Source organism: Lynx canadensis, chromosome E3, assembly GCF_007474595.2.
Source record: "Lynx canadensis isolate LIC74 chromosome E3, mLynCan4.pri.v2, whole genome shotgun sequence".
In the NCBI taxonomy this organism is placed as follows: Eukaryota; Metazoa; Chordata; class Mammalia; order Carnivora; family Felidae; genus Lynx; species Lynx canadensis.
The window spans coordinates 22280022-22300051 of NC_044318.1; the positions used below are offsets into that span (position 1 = coordinate 22280022).

A 20030-nucleotide genomic window follows, 5' to 3' on the forward strand; every position below is an offset into this window, starting at 1 on the left:
TTCAGTTGGGGAAGATGTAAAAGCTCTCTAGGGATGGGCAGTGGCGATGGTCGTACAACAACATGAATGTGCTTAATGCCACTGAGTTACACGCTTAAAAATGGTTAAAATGGTAAATTTCATGTTACGTATATTCTACCGCAGTAAAAAAAAAAAAATTCAGAACTTCTGTTCCTCAGAAGACATCTGTGAAAAGGTAAGCCGCCAAAGGAGAAAAGGAGTTTGAAATACCTGTAAGCCACAAAAGATTAAAACATGTAAAAAAATTTTTAAACTTATATAAATCAATAAGAAAAAGACAATCTAATGGAAACATAGGCGGGAGACGTGAACAGGCACCACAAGAGAAAATCCAAATAGCCATAAACATGAGAAGATACTCAACCCCGTTAGTAATCACGGAAGTGCAAATTGAAAACGACAGTGAGATACCATTTCTCATCCATCAGGTTGGAAAATGTTTAATATCTGATAAAGCTAAATATTGTCCAGGAGAGAGCAGTGGGAATTCTCATACCCCATTAGTGGGCGTGGAAACTGGTACACCCAACCCACTTTGGACATTGGGAAGGCCTTGCCTTGTAAAACTGTGGATACGCAAAGTTGACCAAGCAAGCCCTCGTCGAGGTAAACACCAGAGCAGTGATTCTCAAACAGGAGTGGTTCGTCAGAGGGCTTGTCAGACAGAGACTGCTGGCCCCAGACCCAGAGTTTCTTGCTCAGGAGTTCTGGATGGGGCCTGAGAGCTTCCATGTCTAACAAGCCCCTGGTCTCAGGATCACATGTGACGAACCAGCAGCGTTATTCATAATAAAAACAGAAAAGAGCCCACTAAGAGAATCCATTAAGAGTAGAATGAACAGGGGCGCCTGGGTGGCGCAGTCGGTTAAGCGTCCGACTTCAGCCAGGTCACGATCTCGCGGTCCGTGAGTTCGAGCCCCGCGTTGGGCTCTGTGCTGACTGCTCAGAGCCTAGAGCCTGTTTCCGATTCTGTGTCTCCCTCTCTCTCTGCCCCTCCCCCGTTCATGCTCTGTCTCTCTCTGTCCCAAAAAATAAATAAACGTTGAAAAAAAAATTAAAAAAAAAAAGAGTAGAATGAACAGGGGCGTGTGGGTGGCTCAGTCGGTTAAGCACCTGACTTGGGTCATGATCTCACAGTTCATGGGTTCGAGCCCCGCGTCGGGCTCTGTGCCGACAGCTCCGAGCCTGGAGCCTGCTTCGGGTTCTGGGTCTCCCTCTCTCTCTCTGCCCCACCCCTGCTTGCACCCTGTCTCTCTCTCAAAAATAAATAAATACTACAAAAAATAAAAAAGGAAAGAAGTAAAAAAAAAACAAGAGGAGAATGAACAAACAGAAGAAGATTTAGTCATAACGTGGAACATTACATAGCAATGAAAATGCACAAAACACAGGTCGCTATATGATTGCTATAGACCGAAGGTTCGTGTCCCCAGGAAATGATATGTTGGCTTCCTACCTCCCAGCGTGATGGTACCTAGAGGCGGGGCCTTTGGGAGGAGATTAGGTCATGAGGGTGGAGCCCTCGTGAATGGAGTTAATGCCTTATATCCTCCAGAAAGCTCCCTAACCCCTTCCACCACCAGTGAGGGCACTGTGAACCAAAGGCCATGTGGTCTCTCCCTCAACCACTTAATTCTGCCATTACAGCACAAAAGCTCTACCCACATAAGACAATGGGTGTGGCTGCGTTTCAATAAAACTTTATTTACACAAACAGGTGGCAAGCCATGCTTTGCTGCCCCCTGAGGTACCCTTAAGCCAGGCAGTGATTACTCTCCTCTGGGGTCAGGTGTTGACCCCACTTGTGAAGAAACACATTGCCAGGGGGGCAGGGCGCCAGCGACAATCTCTGTCTTGACCTCAGTGGGAATAAAGTTTTTGCTGGACAGTAGATTACGAAGCTACGTGTTTGTATTTTAGGTATGTTTCTGAACTGTGCTATCTTTCTCAATTTTAAAAAGTTTCAATAAATAGGGGCGCCTGGGTGGCTCAATCAGTCAAGCGTCCAGCTCTTGACTTTGGCTCGGGTCACGATCTCACGGTCATGAGATCGAGCCCCGCTTCTCAGGCCCCACGTTCAGCGTGGAGCCTGCTTGGGATTCTCTCTCTCCTTTCTTTCTTCTTCACCCCTGTGTGCGCGCTCTCTCTCTCTCTCTCTCTCTCTCTCTCCCAAAAATAAACAAATAAACATTTAAAACATTTTTTTAAGTCTCAAGAAATAAATAAAAGATAAAAGATAGTATACCCATACAATGAAATATTATTTGGCAACGAAGAGAAATGAAGGACCGACACCTGCTACGATGTGTACGACCTTGAAAACATATTACGTGAGAAAAGCCAGACACAAAAGTCTTCACGTGACACGGTTCCATTCATATGTGTCCAGAATTGGCAAATCTACAGAAAGCAGCCCACGGGTTGTCTAGGTCTGTGGGGTCTGGAGGATTGAGCGGGGGGAAGGCTTAAAGAAACAAGGTTTGTCCTCAGGGTGATGGAAATATTCTAAAATTGACAATGGCAATGGTTGCACGTTCCTGAATGTACTGAAAACCACTGAGCTGTACGCGTTTAAGTGGGCGAATTGCATGGTAAGTACTCATATCTCAACAAAGCTGTTACGGAAAAAAAAAAAATTAAAAGTTAATGAATCCAATCGACAGCCTGTGTCCTCGCCACCGGAGACGGGCCAGGCAAAGGGGCACGAGTGCCGAGTCCAACCAGACACCGGCTTTGGAGAAGCCACCTGTGCGTCCTACCGTCTGCAGAGGCACCCCATCACCGCCCCCCACGTCACGCCTCCATCAGCCTCTGGCAAAACGCGTGCTGAAAATCCGAAGCCCAAGAGGCCGGAGAGACTGCGGACAAGCAGGGGCCAGGGCATCCCAGCCAAGAGACGCCGGGCTTTTTAAACGCAACATGAGATTTCAGGCAAAAGCCTAAAGGAAACAAAGCCTGTAAGAGTCGGGCTGGCCCCGGGAATCCACACCAGGGCTGTGGGAGTCAGTTCCCGGGCAGCTAATCGGGGCAGAGGCTTCAGCCTTCTAGAACCTTCCTTTTGAGACGGCTTCTCTCTTGGGTTTGTAGTTCCTAGCGGCTTCGAGGCGTGGGGAGGGTTTCGGGGGGCTTGAACCCCTCTGCTCCCCAGGCAGGCAAAAGGCAGCACATTCGGGGGTTTCTGCGTTGCATCCCAGGCCTTTGCGGGGCCTCCAGGGAGCCCGGCAGATGGCTGCAAATGACGAGTTTGGAGAAGCCAGCAGATGGGATGTGTGAGGAGCAGAGGGTGCCGGGAACAGGCGCAGCCTTGGGGCCCCTCGGCTGCTCCCTCCCTCCGCTCCACACAGTCCCCGACAGCTGTGAGCCGGTGGGGCCGCCTGGCCGGCTCAGAACACACGGCAAAGCCAACCAAAGACTTTTCTGGGCCTCAGAGGCAGAAGAGGGGCCGGGAGGCACCAGGCAGAGCGGAAAGACCTGTGAGGCGTGGCAGCAGCAGCACGGGACTGAGGGATGCATCGCTTTGCTGTGTGACCCCGGGCAAGTAGCTCAACTTCTCTGAGTCTGTTTCCTTGGGTGTAAAACCAGAAATCACAGCACCTACTCCAGAGAGCTGTCGAAAGAATTAAACGAAACAAGGGGTGGGGAAGTGTGTAGCAGTCATGGGATCCTGGGATTTTTTTCGAGAAAGGTTAGTCGAGTAGAAATACATGCAAATTGAGTTACTTTCCGAGTTAGCTTTCTTGCTGACTGAGCTGAGCTGGGGAGCTGGGGGAAAACACCACAGAACGTTCAAGCTGTGTTGACCGGGCCAGACCCCGAGCCAACCAACCCCTGGCACAGATGATTCCATTTGATTCTCAGAAGAATCCCACAAAGGAGATGCTATTATCCCCATTTTGGGGATGAAGAAAGTGAGCCACCAAGAGGCTAAGTGGCATGCCCGAGGCCCCCAGCCAGTGAGGCAGAGTCAGGATTTGAATCCAGGGCCCACGCTCTGCATGAGCACTGCCCTCGGGAGCTCTGTGTTTCAATCCCAGCTCTGCCAGCACCGGGACCGGAAGCGAGTTTCTTAACCTGTCAGAGCCTCAGCTTTCTGTCCCGAAATGGGGGGTGGTGATAGTAAGAATACCTACTTTGCGGGCCGATGAGAGGATCAAACGGTACGACATGCCTGGAAGGGACCGGTATGCAGCAGGCGCTCACTACGTGCTCACTGCGTCGCCAGGGCTGGCCCCATTTCTCAAGAGTACTCAGTTGGTATGCTCACTATACTCAGTCCATGGCAGCCACGGAGAGCTTTTCCCTTGGGGCCTCAGTTTCCTCATCTGCAAAATGGAGCAGGTGAGATCAACTCCCTGGGCCCTTCCGACCTGGACGGTGTGTGCGTTGAGGCTTGGGCTCCCTTCTTGGAACAGGAGGTGGCACAACAAGGACGCAGAGGAAGGTGCATGTGGTGCGAGCGCCCTGGGGGATCACGAGTGACGTTCCCATGCGGTGTGATGGCTCTTTCTTCCTGCCCGGCCCCCGTCTGGCCAACACGTAACTTGTCCTTCTCTTTCATTAAGACCTCAGTCCTTCCCAGTCCCGACTCGTTTTAAGATCCTTTTCTATTTTGTTTGTTAATGTTTATTTATTTATTGTGGGGGGAGGGGGAGAGCAAGGGGAGCTCTCCCAAGCAGGGGAGGGGCAGAGAGTGGGGAGAGAGAGAATCCCAGGCAGGGTCTACGCGGTCAGCGCACAGCCAGGCGTGGGGCTCGAACTCACAAACCATGAGCTCATGACGCGAGCCGAAATCAAGAGTTGGACTCTCAACCAGCTGAGACACCCAGGCGTCCCTCTTTTCTATTTTAATAACCTCATCTTGAGGCAGTAAGTGGAACGGTGCCATTCAAGGACTGCGGCCCGCGGGCCCGGGTTCCCACCCCGCCCTGCCGACCCATATGGTCTTGGGTAAGATGACTTAATCTCTCTGGGCCTCAGTTTCCCCACCCATGACTCGGTGTACCAGCAACCCACACCACATCAAGCTGCTGGGGGCGCCGCTGGGTCTGGCATGTTGGCAAAACGGAAAAAAATGGGCGAGGGGGGTATTATTATTATTTACTCTAAAGCATCTTGGAAAGAATAAACACTCACACTAAACTGTGAGTTGACAGATACCATTACTCGGGACGAAGCTTTAAAAAGTAGGCTTTCTAAATGAATCAGTGTAAAAAGAAATAGTGAATAATAATTTGTTTTTGGGGGGGGGTGGAAGTACACAGCCCAAATTGGAAGGCAGTGAAAAATGAAAATGCTGCACCCGTTGTTAGAAAACTTATTAAGAATTTCAAGACAGTGACCGTAGAGCGTTAAACCAAATGTAAAGCCCTTCTATGCGTGGGACCTTATGTGACTATATGGGTCGCATGCCCATGAAGCTGGCCATGTTTTTTTTTTTTTTTTTAATGTTCATTTATTTATTTATTGTTGAGAGAGAGAGGTAGAGAGCAAACAGGGGAGCGGCATAGAGAGAGGGAGAGAGAATCCCAAGCAGGCTCCACGCTGTTAGCACGGAGCCCGAAGCTGGGCTCGAACTCACAAACCGTGAGATCGTGACCTGAGCTGAAACCAGGAGTCTGACGCTCACCCGACTGAGCCATCCAGGCGCCCCATGGCCATGGGTCTTTATCTGGACAGGGGTATGAGCTACATGCGTGTGTGCACTTCCTGAAACTCACTGAACTGTACATTTAAAACCTATGCAATTCGGGGCGCCTGGGTGGCTCGGTCGGTTAAGCGTCCGACTTCGGCTCAGGTCATGATCTCGCGGTCCGTGAGTTCGAGCCCCGCATCGGGCTCTGTGCTGATGGCTCAGAGCCTGGAGCCTGTTTCAGATTTCTGTGTCTCCCTCTCTCTCTGCCCCTCCCCTGTTCATGCTCTGTCTCTCTCTGTCTCAAAAATAAATAAATGTTAAAAAAAAAATTTTTTTAAACCTATGTAATTCACTGTGCCTAAATTATACCAATGAAGTAATATCGATGAAAACAAGGAAACACGACAAAACAGAGTCACAAATCCGCAGCTCATACTAGGCAGAGTGGTTCAGTGTTGAGGTGTAGGTATAAATTGTATGTTCAATGTTTTCCTTTAACCTTGCCTATGTATCCCTGGCCCCTACGTACAACTGTACGGGATGTGTACTGCCCAACCCCACGCCATTCGCGTAGACTCCGGTACAAACCGTGACTCCTAGACTCGCACAGTGAGTAACCTGCACAACTGAACGTGGTGAACCTGATTTGTAGCTGTATGTCTAACCTCATTTGAAGGAATCATCGTGGGTCTAAAGTGAAAAAACGCATTGCGGACGCAAGACCCGGGCTAAATAGAAGGGCCTTGTTGCAAATTCCATTCCGAGGAGGGGGCCAGGAAGAACCAGCCCATGGAAAGACTTTTCTGGGTTCTGGAAAGGAGCCAGCATCCTTCAAATTCTGCAGGCCCCGTGCAGCTCAGCAAACCCTATCCCCTTTCCCCCCCTGCCCCCCCCCCCCCACACTGCTGAAAACCTCTGCTCAGACAGGCAAAAGGCTGGATTGAAGCGTCCAGGCTAATTTCTCACACCAAAGTATGATAAGACACGGAGTCATTTAGAAATTTAAATTACCACTGTTTACACTTAAGAGGGTCTTCTCACCATGGAGAAACCGTTTCCAATTACGAAACACGAAAGCCGGTCACCGTTTGGGGTTAATACGACGCTCTCTGAGAGAGTGAGCAGGCAAGACTACCCAGACACCCAATTACCTAGAAAGATAATCTTGAATAATTGGAATGAGAGCAACGAAAGCAATTACTCGATGTTGTGATCTCCAGAAGCAGTCCTCCACCAGCCGTCGGGATGTAATCACCTTTAATAAGAGCGCGTAATTAGAGGAATCCAGAATTTCAGGACAGAAAGTGACAGATTCGCCACTTGAGAACGAGGGAGGCGAGAGGACCATTTGTGGTGCTGGAGAAAATGACACCGGCGGGTGGTGGGAGGGACGGGATGGATGAGAATGGGTGGGTGGGGTGGCAGGGTGGGCAGGCTGCTGCTGCTGAAAAGACCTCAGAAGCCTGGGGGGGTGGGGGGGGGTGAGCCTGACTCTAACCTAAATGTGCTGTGTGACCTCGAGCAAGGCATTTAACCTCTCTGGGCTCCACCTTCCTTCTTCCTTTCGTCCCTCCAGTAACCGTGCGTTGTGCATCTGTCTCATGGGACTCTTGTTCCAGGAACGACAGCCCCTGGGGCCCCTTATGCACCAGTCGTTGGTCCTTCGGGACCCTCCCTGCTTGGCGCCCCTCCCACACGGCCTACCCAGACTGTCATGAGCCCCTTCCACAGCCCTCTGGGCCCCCGGGTCCGCAGATGTGAGTCTCCTCCTCGTCGGTCCCCCACTAGAAGGCTCCACAACAGCAGGGGCTGCGGGTGACCCCCCCCTCACTGCCCGGGATCCTGGCACACAGCCTGGCACCGGAGGATACCGACCACCGGCCTGCGGCAAGGGGGACGAGGTCAATGTGGCCCGTCCCCGAACACAAGGCTGCGGCCTGCCCTGCCTCCGAGAACGGCACCCAGGGAGGCGGCCTGTGTTACGAGTTTATCGAGAATGGCCAGGAGAGAATCTCTCCCTTTAGGATTCCAGGGCTCTGCTGGCTCCACAGATGACCAGGGCCATTCAGATGATTGATGAGTCCCCACCTCAGCCAAAGGGCTGCAAGAATGATCTCAATATTGTCTGGGAATGGCAGGTGAGAGGGAACAACGGACGTGTCAACCATCGGGGCTGGTCCCCTGTCTCTTTGTGTCCCGAAGTCTCCGCGTCACGGGATGAAAGCATCCGACCTCTCCTTTTGCCAGGCCCCGGGGCCACAGATAGGTACCCGGGAATTTGGAAGCAGGGAGCAGAAGTAATTGAGGCACTCTGGGGGCAGGGGAGGACTCTGCAGAGGCGGGACCTTTGGGCTGGCTCGTGACGGTTGACAGAGAGCTCCCTAGACAGACAGAGCGAAAAGATCACCCGGGATTAACGCACAGGCCCGGGATGCGCCGGCCACCCGGCGTGCTGGGGCTGCAGCCAGCAGGCTGACCTGCGCAAAGCTCCGATGTCAGATCCCGGGCAGCTGTGACTGTTGGTTTGTCCCCTTCCTTCCCTGCCCAGCGTGTTCTGATCTATGCACGTTTCAGTTCTATGACATAAATCAATGAAATGCACTAAATAAATTAAGTGAGCAGCAGAATTGTAAATCGATTTCAGACGCAGAACAGAGAGGTGCGGGGAACCAACAAGAGACTATTACAGAAACTGAAGGGAGAAATGACTCAGGCAAGACTCAGGATTGTGGCCGTGGAGCCACCACATTGTTACACGTCCCTGAAATATGAAACAAATGAAACCTACAAGCCTTGGAGAATGTTTCACCAAAAAGCTGCCGGCTGGTGGCTGCCAGAAATCCCAGCTCTTTGGGAAACGCGAGCAGGGACGACTGGGCAGCTCAGCCCAGGGGGGGTCAGGGGAGACCACAGACTCTTGAGTCAGGATCCAAGTTTCCAAACCCAAACGGGCCACCCAGGGTCCGTAACATGGACCTCCCTACCTTCCTTCGTTCGACAAACATGTGCTAAACTCTCGCTGTGTGCCAACCCCTTCTGGCTGGGGCATGGGGGCCGTCAGAAGGACAAGACCCAGTGCCTGTCCTCCGGGAGTGTCCAGTCTGATGGAGATGATCTCAGTGCAGAATGACGGGTGTTCTTGGGACCAGTCACCGTGGGTATCTCTGGGTTCAGGGGTGGCTTGGCAGAAACCGTCATGTCTAAGCTAGGTTTTGAAGGATAAATACAAGTTTTCCAAAGTCCGCAGACCAAATGGAGGGAACAGCATATGCAAAGGCACAGAGGCCTGACAGATGGCGGAGAGCTCGAGGGAAATGGATGCAAGTGGAAGGACAGGGCTGGAGCCCAGGGTCCATGTCAGAGACGGTAGGAAGTGGAGTAAGAAAGGCAGACCAGACCACAAAGGGCCATGGACACCATGTTCAATCATCCTGGGATATTTAAGTTTGGGAGCCAGGGAAAGGGTTCAAGCAGAACGCTGATATGGTTGGATTTTTCACTTCGGAAGGATCATTTAGAATTCAGTGTGGGAAACTGACTTTTTCTTGAAGCATCACATACAGACGGAAAAAGCGCATCTATCGCAACTACACGGCTTGATGACGTCTCATAAACCAAACACATCCGTGTAACTAGCACTCAGACCGAGAATCGGAACATCGCCAGCCGCCGGGGCCCTCCGCACGTCCCCCATTCAGGCGTCGAGGGCAACCGCTGTCCTGACTTCCCACAGTCTAGACTCATCGTGTCCGTTTTCCAGTTTTACCTAAGTGGCATCGTCGTAAGAGGTATTCTCTCGACTCTGGCTTCTTCTGCGCAAACCCACGGTGTAGACTGTCCACTCCCCTTGCCGAATTGTGCTCCACTGCGTGTGCTGATGGGGACTGAGGAAAAGCAGATAGGAGCTGAAGGGTGCAGGCTTGATGGCAACTATGGGTCACGGGAGGCTCCGTGTGTTCCTTCATTCATTCGCAGTGACAGCCCATCGACCTGAGGGATAGCTCCCAACTGGGGTGTAGGAACCGGGGGCATTCCCCACATGACACCATGACAGGTGACTTGGGACCAATCCTTACCGGGGAATACCATTGATAAGCTAAAGGGAGGAGAACCCCAACATCTTCTCGGACTCTCTGCAGGGATCTGAGGCGGCAGAACATCATTCCTCCTGCCTTTTCCAGTGGAGGGTGGATTCTTTAGCCTCTGTCGGAGCCCCTCCCCGAAGTCTGCTAACCATTTTTAGCCCTTTCCCCACCCGTAGGGCAGAGACTTTTTTGCCTCATTCGTGTCTACACCGCCAGAGCTTAGCCTAGAGCTTGCCACGTAGTGGGTGCTCAGGAAATGTTTGTCACATGGAAGGGCGTGTGTGCAAATGACTGGCAGGCAGAGGCTGTTCAGTTGGCACCCGGCAAGGAAACCCACCCGAACATGTGGGTCCCTTTTGGAGAAATACATAGGTCACTTTGGGGTGACAATGACCGGGGGAGACTTTGACCTGCAAATCAATGAGTCTCACACACACACACACACACACACACGCCCAGAAATCCAGCTGAGCCAATTCCAACACAACCATCCCCGAGGCTGTGGTCAGGCCCGGAGGTCCCCACGTGGGTAGTGTATTTCTTGCCTCGCTGATGTTGGCAGTGGCCGTGTGACTTGCTTTAGCCAATGGGATGTTGGCAGATACGATGCCAGCAAAACTCGAAAACGTTTTTGTGCGGTTAGGCACCTTGCGTTTCTGTCCCCTCTACCCGGCCCCCAGAAGGAACACACGTGGAACAGACGTGGGCCCAGACCACATCCTGGAACCAAGATAACCCCCAACCACGGGAGCAAAAAGTAAATGCCGAATGCCCCTGCGCTCCAGGGCGGCTTGCTACCCAGCACGATGGTGGATGTGGCATGATTTCATGGTTTCTGAGTTCGAGCCCCACGTCCAGCTCTGTGCTGATACCTTGGAGCCTGGAACCTGCTTTGGATTCTGTGTCTCCCTCTCTCTCTGTCCCTCCCCTGCTCTCTCCCTCTCTCTCTCTGTCTCTCTCTTCCTCTCTCTCTCTCTCTCTCTCTCAAAGATAAACATAAAAATAAATAAATAAACCTTGAAACTTTTTTTAAAAAGAATTATTATAATTTTCATACCAAGAGTATATACTGTTAAAATCAATGCTGATTTTTCATTCATTCAACAGATGTTGTGAAGCACCTGTCAGCGCCAGGCTTCCCTCCTGGGCAGTGGGGACACAATGAGTCACAAAGGAGACAAAATCCCTGCCCTCGCGGGGCTGACCGTGTTAATCAGGCGAGCACTGTATACACTGCAGGCAGTAATAAGTGATGCAAAGGCTTCCCTGAAGCTGGGACTTTCAAACCGAACCCTGAATGACGAGGAGGTACCAGCTGTGTAGAGAGCTGAGCGAACAGTGTTCTGGGAGCAGGGAATGACAAGTGCAAAGGTCCTGAGGCACACACTAGTTTGGCTGACTCAAGGAACAGTAAGGATCCAGGGGTGCTGGAGTGTGGTGACGGCAGGGGAGGGGAGAGCGCAGGAGACGAGCCCCAGAGGTACGGGGCCAGACCCCACACACCTTACAGGCTGTGATGAGAACGTGTGCTTTTTCTCTGAGTGCGACAGAAGCCAAGGGCGGGTTTTAAACGGGGATTCGCATGAGCTGACTTACGCGTTAAGAAAATCATTCTGGCACAAGTGAATCAGGGGGCAAACATGGAAGGAGGTAAGCAGTTAAGAGACTGTGGCAGGAATCCAGATGAAAAATGGATGTGGCTTAGGCTAGTATAAAACAAAAAGATATTTCCCATGTGAAGCACAAAACTAAAATGGTCAGGCACAAACTGAGAAAAATGCACGTCATGCTAAAAATACTGATGACAGACAAATAATTTTCCAGGGGACAGGGTCGGGAAGCAAGGGACCAGAGGGTACTGGAGAAAATGGCAAAGAGGGGGTGCCATTCGTGAAGGGCCTGGAAAGTGTGACTATGGTTTGCCAGGCGGAAGGAGGTCAAGAAAAGAAGGGGAGACCTAGTCTGAGGACACCCTGAACTTGGCTCAGAGGTCTTGGTGCAGGACGAGCGAGGAGTATTACCCAGTACACACCCACGTTCACACATGCATGCAAACATGTATGCATCCCTGCGCATATACACACATATCCACGCATGCGTGCACATTCACACGTGGACACACACTGTGCATCTATGCACACGCGCACACAACATCCATGCATTGATGCACATGTACACACACATCCATGCACGCTCACACACCATGCATCTATGCACCTGCACACACGTGCGCACACACATCCATGCACGCTCACACATAAACACATGCTGTGCAGCTATGCGCATCCATGCACGCTCACACGTGCCCACACACTATGCATCTACGCACATGCACACGTGCACACACACCCATGCGTCTGTGCACATGCACACACACCCGTGCACACACACACGTGCACACACATCCATGCATGCTCACACACGAACACACCCCATGGCTCTATGCACGTGCACAGTCTCACCTGTGCACACATTTACATACCCCCATCCTCACACGCGCTCACCCACCAGCATGAAAGCACACCCGTGAGACACCCGTGCACACGCTCTCACAGCAGTACCTGCTCACGCATACACACACCGAGCCTTGACCACACACACACACACACACACACACACATTCACTCACTCGCTCGCAGAATCTTGGTAGGTCTGGCGTACTGAAGAGCCAAAGGGCTCAGGTTCGAACCCAGCATCCTAACTGTATGACCTTGGGCGAGTCGATTCACTCTCTATGCCTCCGTTTCCTCACCTGTAAAATGAGGACTAGAACGAGTCCCTGCGTGTAACGTTCTCAGAACACTGCCTGGCACGTGGTGGTGAAAGCCAGTCCGTGTGAGCATCGTGGTCATTACCGTATCCGGCAGACCAGAAGGGAAGTCCCAGAGGGGGCGGGCGCGGGGACAAGGAGCCAGGAGACGCGTGCGCTTTGGGGCGAGAACACACCCAGGCTCCAACACCCGCCCCGGACTCCCCGCGTGGCCCCGACCCAGCGCTCCGTCTCCGCAGCTCGGGGACCTCATCCGTGACACGGACAGTCACCGTGGGAGGCGGGCACAGGGACGGACCCGTGAGCGTCACGTTCCCACAGGCCTCTGGGGCGGGGGGGGGCGGGGGGGGCCAGGCCTGGGGCGGGGGGGGGGGGCTCGGGGAGAGGCCACAGCAGCTGCGCGACAAACCCCGCCGATCTGAGGGGACAGCTGACACGCCTGAGAGGCCGGGAGGGCGCGAAAATCGTTCTGCAGCTTGGCGGCAAAGCCAGCCCACTCAGCCTCCTTATAAACATTTTTATATGCGCCGCCAGAAGGTCCTTGACGTGGCCGCCAAGCCCTGAAGGGAAAATCACGAGGCCGGGAAAACACAAAGATACAATCTCCCCGGGCCCTCGGTCCTCGTAAAAGAAGCAGGAACAAAGGTCGACTGCTTCCAGGAGGAGGCGTGAACGACCCGCCCGCCGCCGGACGCGGACACGCACGCACGTGTACCCGCTCCACAATGCTCACACAGGCACACACACGCACGTGCGTGCTCACACGTGGACACGCACCCTCCACCCCCGTGCGCGCTGGCACTTGGGTCACACGTATGCACACGCTCACATGGACACTCACACGTGTGTGCACTCCACACGCGCACACATGCACACACACGTGCATGCTCACACTTGGGACACACGTATGCACATGGTCACATGGCCGCTCACGCGTGCACACACCCACCCACGCATGTTCACACTTGGACACACGTGCTCACCTGGACACACATGTGTATGCACTCCACACACACTCACACGTGGACACACACACCCGTGCGTGCTCCTACTTGGACACGTATATGCACGTGTTCACATGGACACACATATATGTATGTACTCACACATGCTCACACGTGCACACCCACACTTGTGCATGCTCACACTCGGATACATATATGCATATTCTCACATGGACACACACTCCACACGCTCACATGTGCACACACACCCGTGCATGTTCACACTTGGACACACATGCACGTGCTCACATGGACACACATGTGTACACACTCCACACATGCTCACACGTGCACATACATACACACCCATGCATGCTCGCAATTGGACACACATATGCACATGCTCACATGGACACTCACACGTGCACACACACACGTGCATGCTCCCACCTGGACATGTGTGTGTTTACACACACATGTATGTACTCACACATGCACACACATGCATGTTCACACTTGGACACATATGCACACGCTTATATGGACACACAGGTGTACACACTCCACACATGCTCATACGTGCACACACGCATGCTCACGCTTAGGCACATATGCACATGCTCACATGGACACTCACACGTGCACACACACATCCGTGCATGCTCCCACTTGGACACATATGTATATGTGTTCACACACACGTATATACTCACACACTGACACGTGCACACACGTGCATGTTCACACTTGGACACGCATATGCACATGCTCACATGGACACACATGTGTATGCGCTCCACACATACTCATGCGTGCACACACACTCACGCATGCTCACGCTTAGACACACATATGCACATGCTCACATAGACACTCACGTGCACACACATACCCGTATATGCTCACACTTAAACACACATATGCACATGCTCACATGGACACAAGCGTATATGCACTCCACACGTGCCCACGCGGGCACACACACTTGGACACACAAGTGCATGCCCTTTCACACTCACACGCTCAGCCACCGGCGCGCGTGTGTGTCCACACAGGAGACACATGTGTGCAATACTCACGGGACCACCTGATCGCACACGTGTACACTCGCCCTCAACCCGACACGCACACGCACGCTTACGTGCGCGCACACGGGCCGCGCTTCCCGGAAGCCGGATGCGGAGCACAGTTGAGCCCGGAGCTCCCAGGCCTCAGGGGGATCACTGGCTCGGCGTTCTCGAGGGCCGCCCCCGGGGCCGGGCTCGCAAGATGCCACAGCACAGGGGGGCCCGAAGCGTGGGCTCTGCCCCAGATGTGAGACGTAGGCGGCTTCATGCCTCTGAGGCTCCGATTCCTCACCCGTCAAGTGGGGCGAGTCTGTCAGCGCCCCCCAAGGTTGGGGGGAGGCTTCTTGGTTAAGGCCTGGGAAGCACCTGGTGCGGAGGAACCGCTCGTCGAACGTCCGCTCCGTATTACCCAGTAGTATTCCTGGCGCTTCTGGACCTCAGTTTCAACTTTTCTTGGTTAAGTTTACTTATTTTGAAAGAGAGGGAGAGCACAAGCGGGGAGGGGGGGCAGAGAGAGAGGGAGAAAGAGAGAGAGACAGCATGACAGGGTCCATGGTGTCAGCGCAGAGCCCGACGTGGGGTTCGATCCCACCGATCGAGAGATTATGACCTGAGCCGAAACCAAGAATTGGAGGCTTAACCCGCTGAACCACCCAGGTGCCCCTCCTGACCTCGGTTTAGAAGCTGGGGCCCGGTTGCTCAGCTCAGAACTTCAGGGGTGGCCACGAGTAGCGGCCACATGGGGCACAGTCGCTGGGAAAGCCAAGGAAGAAACGGAGGAGGAAGTGCCCCCTGCCAAAAGGCTGCTCGGCGGGGGCGTCTGGGCCTCTTCCTGGGCCTGAGGGTCCCTGTCTCATGAGCTGCCACTTGGTTGAAGGTCTTCAAGGGGACAGTGTCTGTGAGACAGGAACATTAGCAGCCTCCGTGACATAGGTCCCCCTCACCCACTCCCTCTCTGCCATCAGCAGGGATGGGTCAGAGACGGACCCTCCAGTCCCCGAACCTCCGGACGCTGCAGGGCCACCAGCCCCACCAGCAAGAGGCACGAGTGGCCACAAGCCCCGGACAGGCACACCGAGATCCCCCTTGTTGGGACAGTTTCTAGTACTGGACTTCTGCCTCAGTTTCCCCACCCTGACTCCCAGAACCAGAGCCCTCTCCTCATCTCTAGGCTGTCTGAAGACACCTGCACACCTCCCCTCTCCTGGCAGCCGTCCTCCTTGGGCAGGGGTGGGCAGGCGGGGAGGCGGCCGCACCCCTACGTCCCTTCGGCAGCGAACCCTCCAGCATCCATTCTCCTGCTCTTCCATAATAACAAAACCCCTGACTTCACTGAGCACATAGTTGCCGGGATAGCGATCTCATTTCCCAGCTTCCTTTGCAGCTGAGTCTGGCCCTGGGATCATGTTCTGGCCAAGGACACGTGAGCAGGTGCTGCGGGCAGCTTCTAGAAACCTTGGAATTGACAGCAAGCTTTGCCCTTCCTCCTTTGCGCCCTTCTAAGTGGCTGCCCAGAAGGCAGGTGTGACCGCTGGAGCACCAGCCGCCATCTGAGACCATGAGGACAAAGGCGCAGAGATGATGGAGAGGGGCAGCAAGGTTCTGGATCCTGAGAGCTTCGTGGGGCAGAGCCTCCCTGGATTGCCTACTTCCAAACTTTTATAAAAGCAAGGCACATTTGTCCTTTAAAGCCAGCTACTGTGGATCACCATTCCCGTGGCTAAACTTAATCCTGACTGCTGTGCTCACCCCACAGGATGGCCGGCCCCTGACCATCCTACCGGAGCATCACCGGGGGGGCAGAATCTCTGTTCGTGGGCCCCACACACCAGGGAGTCATCTCTGCACAGTGACTGGGGCCTCCCCACGCCTGTTGAGATGACAGACACAGGGCATCTGGCTTCCTGCCCCCGAGGTCAAATCCTGCGCTCAAGGCAGTGCCCCCAACACTGGTCTAGCCTGACCCCAACTTCTGCACACCCGTCCTACCTCCCCGAAGTCCTGCTGTGCCCTGGAAGGATGGAAGCGTAATGACTCTCAGGGCCACCCCGCTTGCGGAGGGGAGTGGTGCGGCGGTGGCGGGGGGTGGGGACAGGATGATCCCCCACCTGCTTCTGTCCCCGTCCCAACAGCTTAAGAAACTCAGAGCTGCAGGATTCAGGCTCCTCTGGGGAGCCGTCGCCCATGAGCGCGGCAGGAAAAGCTCTCATGGGGCTTTGGAAAGCCACCTGGGCAGGAAGCGTCTCTGCAGGGCGCTTGGCTCACACACCTGAGACCTGAGCGGGGGCCACACTTACCCTTCTCCGATGCTGGGGCCAGGTCAATGAAGCTGCGACATGTTTCACCTTCGAAAAGAAAAGAAGGGTTTTCAGAATGTGAGAGGCAGCGAGGGCTTCAGGCTTTCGCCTCTCCCCTTCCCTGAGCCCTGTCGCCAAGTGGGCGTGGCACCCGAGCGTCTCTAACCTTTATTCCCGGAAAGTCAGTGTCCCCAAGGAATGTTTGCTGTCAACTCAGCTGAACAGCCCCGGGGAAGCCGCCTCCGCTCTCACCTCCTGATCCAACCCATCCAGCCCAGTCGCTGGCACCTGCTCCGAGCCCTCAGTCCCCCTCTATGGCCTCAACCCCATCCAGACCCACCAGGATGAGGGCAGCCGCTCGCGGGGCTCCCTGGGCCTCCACACTGCTGTCGCCAGAGGGATGCTTTGGAGCCACACAGTTCCGATCACATCTCACACACACGCACACACACACACACACTCTCCCCCCTCTCTCTCTCCCGCTCAAAACCCTCTGATGACTTCCTGAAGAATGAAGCCCAAGTTCCTTCACGGGGACCCCTGAACTCGGCCCCCGACACTCCTCAGGCTCCCTCCACCACGAGGCCTCCACCCGTGCCGTCCCCCCTGCCGGGGACACGCTTTCCCTGTTCTAAGCTCTCACGGCACCTTGGCCTTCCCCCGTGGGACATCCGGTCACCTGACAGTTCTACCTCTTGCATGTGACTCTTGGACGGATGGCCCACAAGTCGTCAGCGCCACGAGGGCGCGCCCCACATCCTCGTGCACCCCCGCCCCCCGCTCAGGAAACGGCAACTCCGGCCTCCCACGTGCTCGGGCCAGAACCGCAGCGTCAACCTTGACTTCTCTCTTGCTCTCGCATCTCCACATCTGGTCTGTGGCTCTGGCTTGGAGGTATATCTAGAATCCGACCACTTCTCACCCCCTCCGCTGCTCCAGCCACCATCGCCCACAGCCTTTGCTTGGGTCTGTCTGTTTCTGCCCTTATTCACACAGACGGATCATGTCCCTTCGTTCAGAAGCCTCCCGTGGTTCCCAGTTCACTCAGGGTCAGAACCCAAGTCCTCAGTGCGGCCAACCAGGCCCTGTGCGATCTGTCCCCCCATCACCTCCCCGACCTCGTCTCCTACGAGCTTCCCCCTCACTCACTCCACTCCAGCCACATCGGCCTCCTTGCTGGTCTTGAAATGTGCCGGGAACCCTCCCTCCCCGCCTCAGGGCCTTTGCACAGGCTGCCACTTCTACGTGGAGCATTTTTCCCTCAGAGAGCTGAATGGTTTACTTTTCCTCTTTTTTACCACATTCCCCACATGTTACCTGCTCAGGGAGGCCTTTCCTAGCTAATCTATTCAATATTCCAGAGGTTCCCTCCCCTGTCTGCCCATCTCTCTTCCTGATGGGCCCCTATCACCTAAAACAGTGTCTGGTACATAGTGAGCACATTATAAACTAAACATTTGCTGAAGGAATATATGAACGGATGAACAAACCAACGGATGAACAAATGAGTGAAAGCCTTACACCCAAACCTTATGCCTATAAGAAACCGCAAATTTTCAGTCTCTTCCGGGGCCTCCTCGATGCTGGGCACTGTGCTGACCACTGAGGACACACGGCCCAGCCTCCAGCCCCGTGGTCACAAAGGTGGCGCAGGCTGGACCCCCACCCACAGACGCATTTTGTGCAGCCCACACAGGATCCCAGCATAGGGGAAATGTTGCCTTGCGAGCCCAGATGAAGACTCAGAAACCCCGGCCGTGCTGGGCCCCCAGGGCACACAGCCACAATCACACGGGCCGGATGTTGCCCCCTTCAGACAGCGGACAAGCCTTGGAGTCGGCCACAGTCCCTGCCCGTCCCTGCCTCACTGAGGCCACCCAGCCGGCCCCGGGGGCACTGGATTGGCTGACCGTTAGGGTCTGCTTGTAACCCCTGGTTTAAGGATTTTACTGGATACAGATTTTAAGGATACAGATTTTTGTGTCCAAATGGAACGAACGTGGGTTGGAAGGCAAAAAAGATCTGGAAGCTTCCGGCGTTCTCAACTCATGTGTCTGCTTGACGCTTGTGAATTCTTCTCTAAGAAGGTCCCTGGAAGCCCCTGTGGGATCCTGAACGTCCTTCCCACTCCATATAAATAAAGGGTGTGCTGGCACGTGAGGCTGAGAAGCAAGGCGGGGGCCAGATCACAAAGGGTCTTGAGTGCCAAGCTAAGGAGTGGATTCCTGCCTTATTGACGTCACCCCTTCCAAAGATTCATGAGGCCACAGGTGGCTGGACGGCACTCTTGTGGTTCTGTCGTGCTAGTTTCCTCCCTCAGGCTCTGGGGCCCCGCTTCCCTTCACAGATGAAGACACTAAGACTCGGGGCCACAGAGAGAACAACCGGGGCCACAAAGGGAGCCAGAGGTACCAAGATTAGAACCCACGGAAAGAGATGTTTGTTGACAGCCAACAACTGGAAGTGAGGGTAAAAAAAAGAGAGAGAGAACAGTGGCAAGCCAGAATGGACAGGTCTGAATGAATTGTTTCACGCTTTCTTTAATGTTCTATGGTTTTCTCAAAATCTGGAGACAGAAGCCTTTAGTGGTCAAATGCACACTGACGCCACCCAGGGCCACGTTCAGACCTTGTGGGTCCTAGGCATTTTGGCCTGTTGGGCTCCTTCCTACATAAAGAAATTAAATTAAATTAAAAATTGTATTTTTGCAATTGCATCGGTTAAAGACAAATACATTAACATTAAATGTTAAAATTTTTCGTCACCTAGAAGTTTATCTTTCTCTTCTGATTTTTTTTTTTTGAGAGAGAGAGAGAGTGAGGGCATGCGAGTAGGGAGGGAGAGAGAGAGAGAGAGAGAGAGAAAGAGAATCCCAAGCAGGCTCTGTAATGTGAGCACAGAGCCCGATGCGGGGCTCGAACTCATGGGCCGCCAGATGGTGACCTGAGCCAAAACCAAGAGTTGGCTGCTTAACCGACTGAACCACCCAGGCACCCCAGTTCACCAGTTTAAAGTAACAGTTTAAAGGTTTTTAGGGGCGCCTGGGTGGCTCAGTCGGTTAAACCTCCGACTTCAGCTCAGGTCATGATCTCATGGCTCGTGAGTTCGAGCCCCATGTCGGGCTCTATGCTGAGAGCTCGGAGCCTGAAGCCTGCTTTGGATTCTGGGTCTCCCTCTCTCTCTCTGCCCCTCCCCTGCTCATGCCTCTGTCTCC

The 20030-nt window shown here is 53.8% G+C and overlaps 1 protein-coding gene across 2 annotated transcripts in view; it reads right to left on the bottom strand.

Moving 5' to 3' along the window:
- Positions 1–20030, bottom strand: part of GSG1L (GSG1 like) — a 201086-nt gene that overhangs the window by 112748 nt on the left and 68308 nt on the right. For both annotated transcript variants that reach the window (XM_030301417.2, XM_030301416.2), the window contains exon 2: positions 16817–16864. In XM_030301417.2, coding sequence (XP_030157277.1) covers positions 16817–16864 — 48 coding nt within the window. The remainder of the gene's footprint in view (positions 1–16816; positions 16865–20030) is intronic.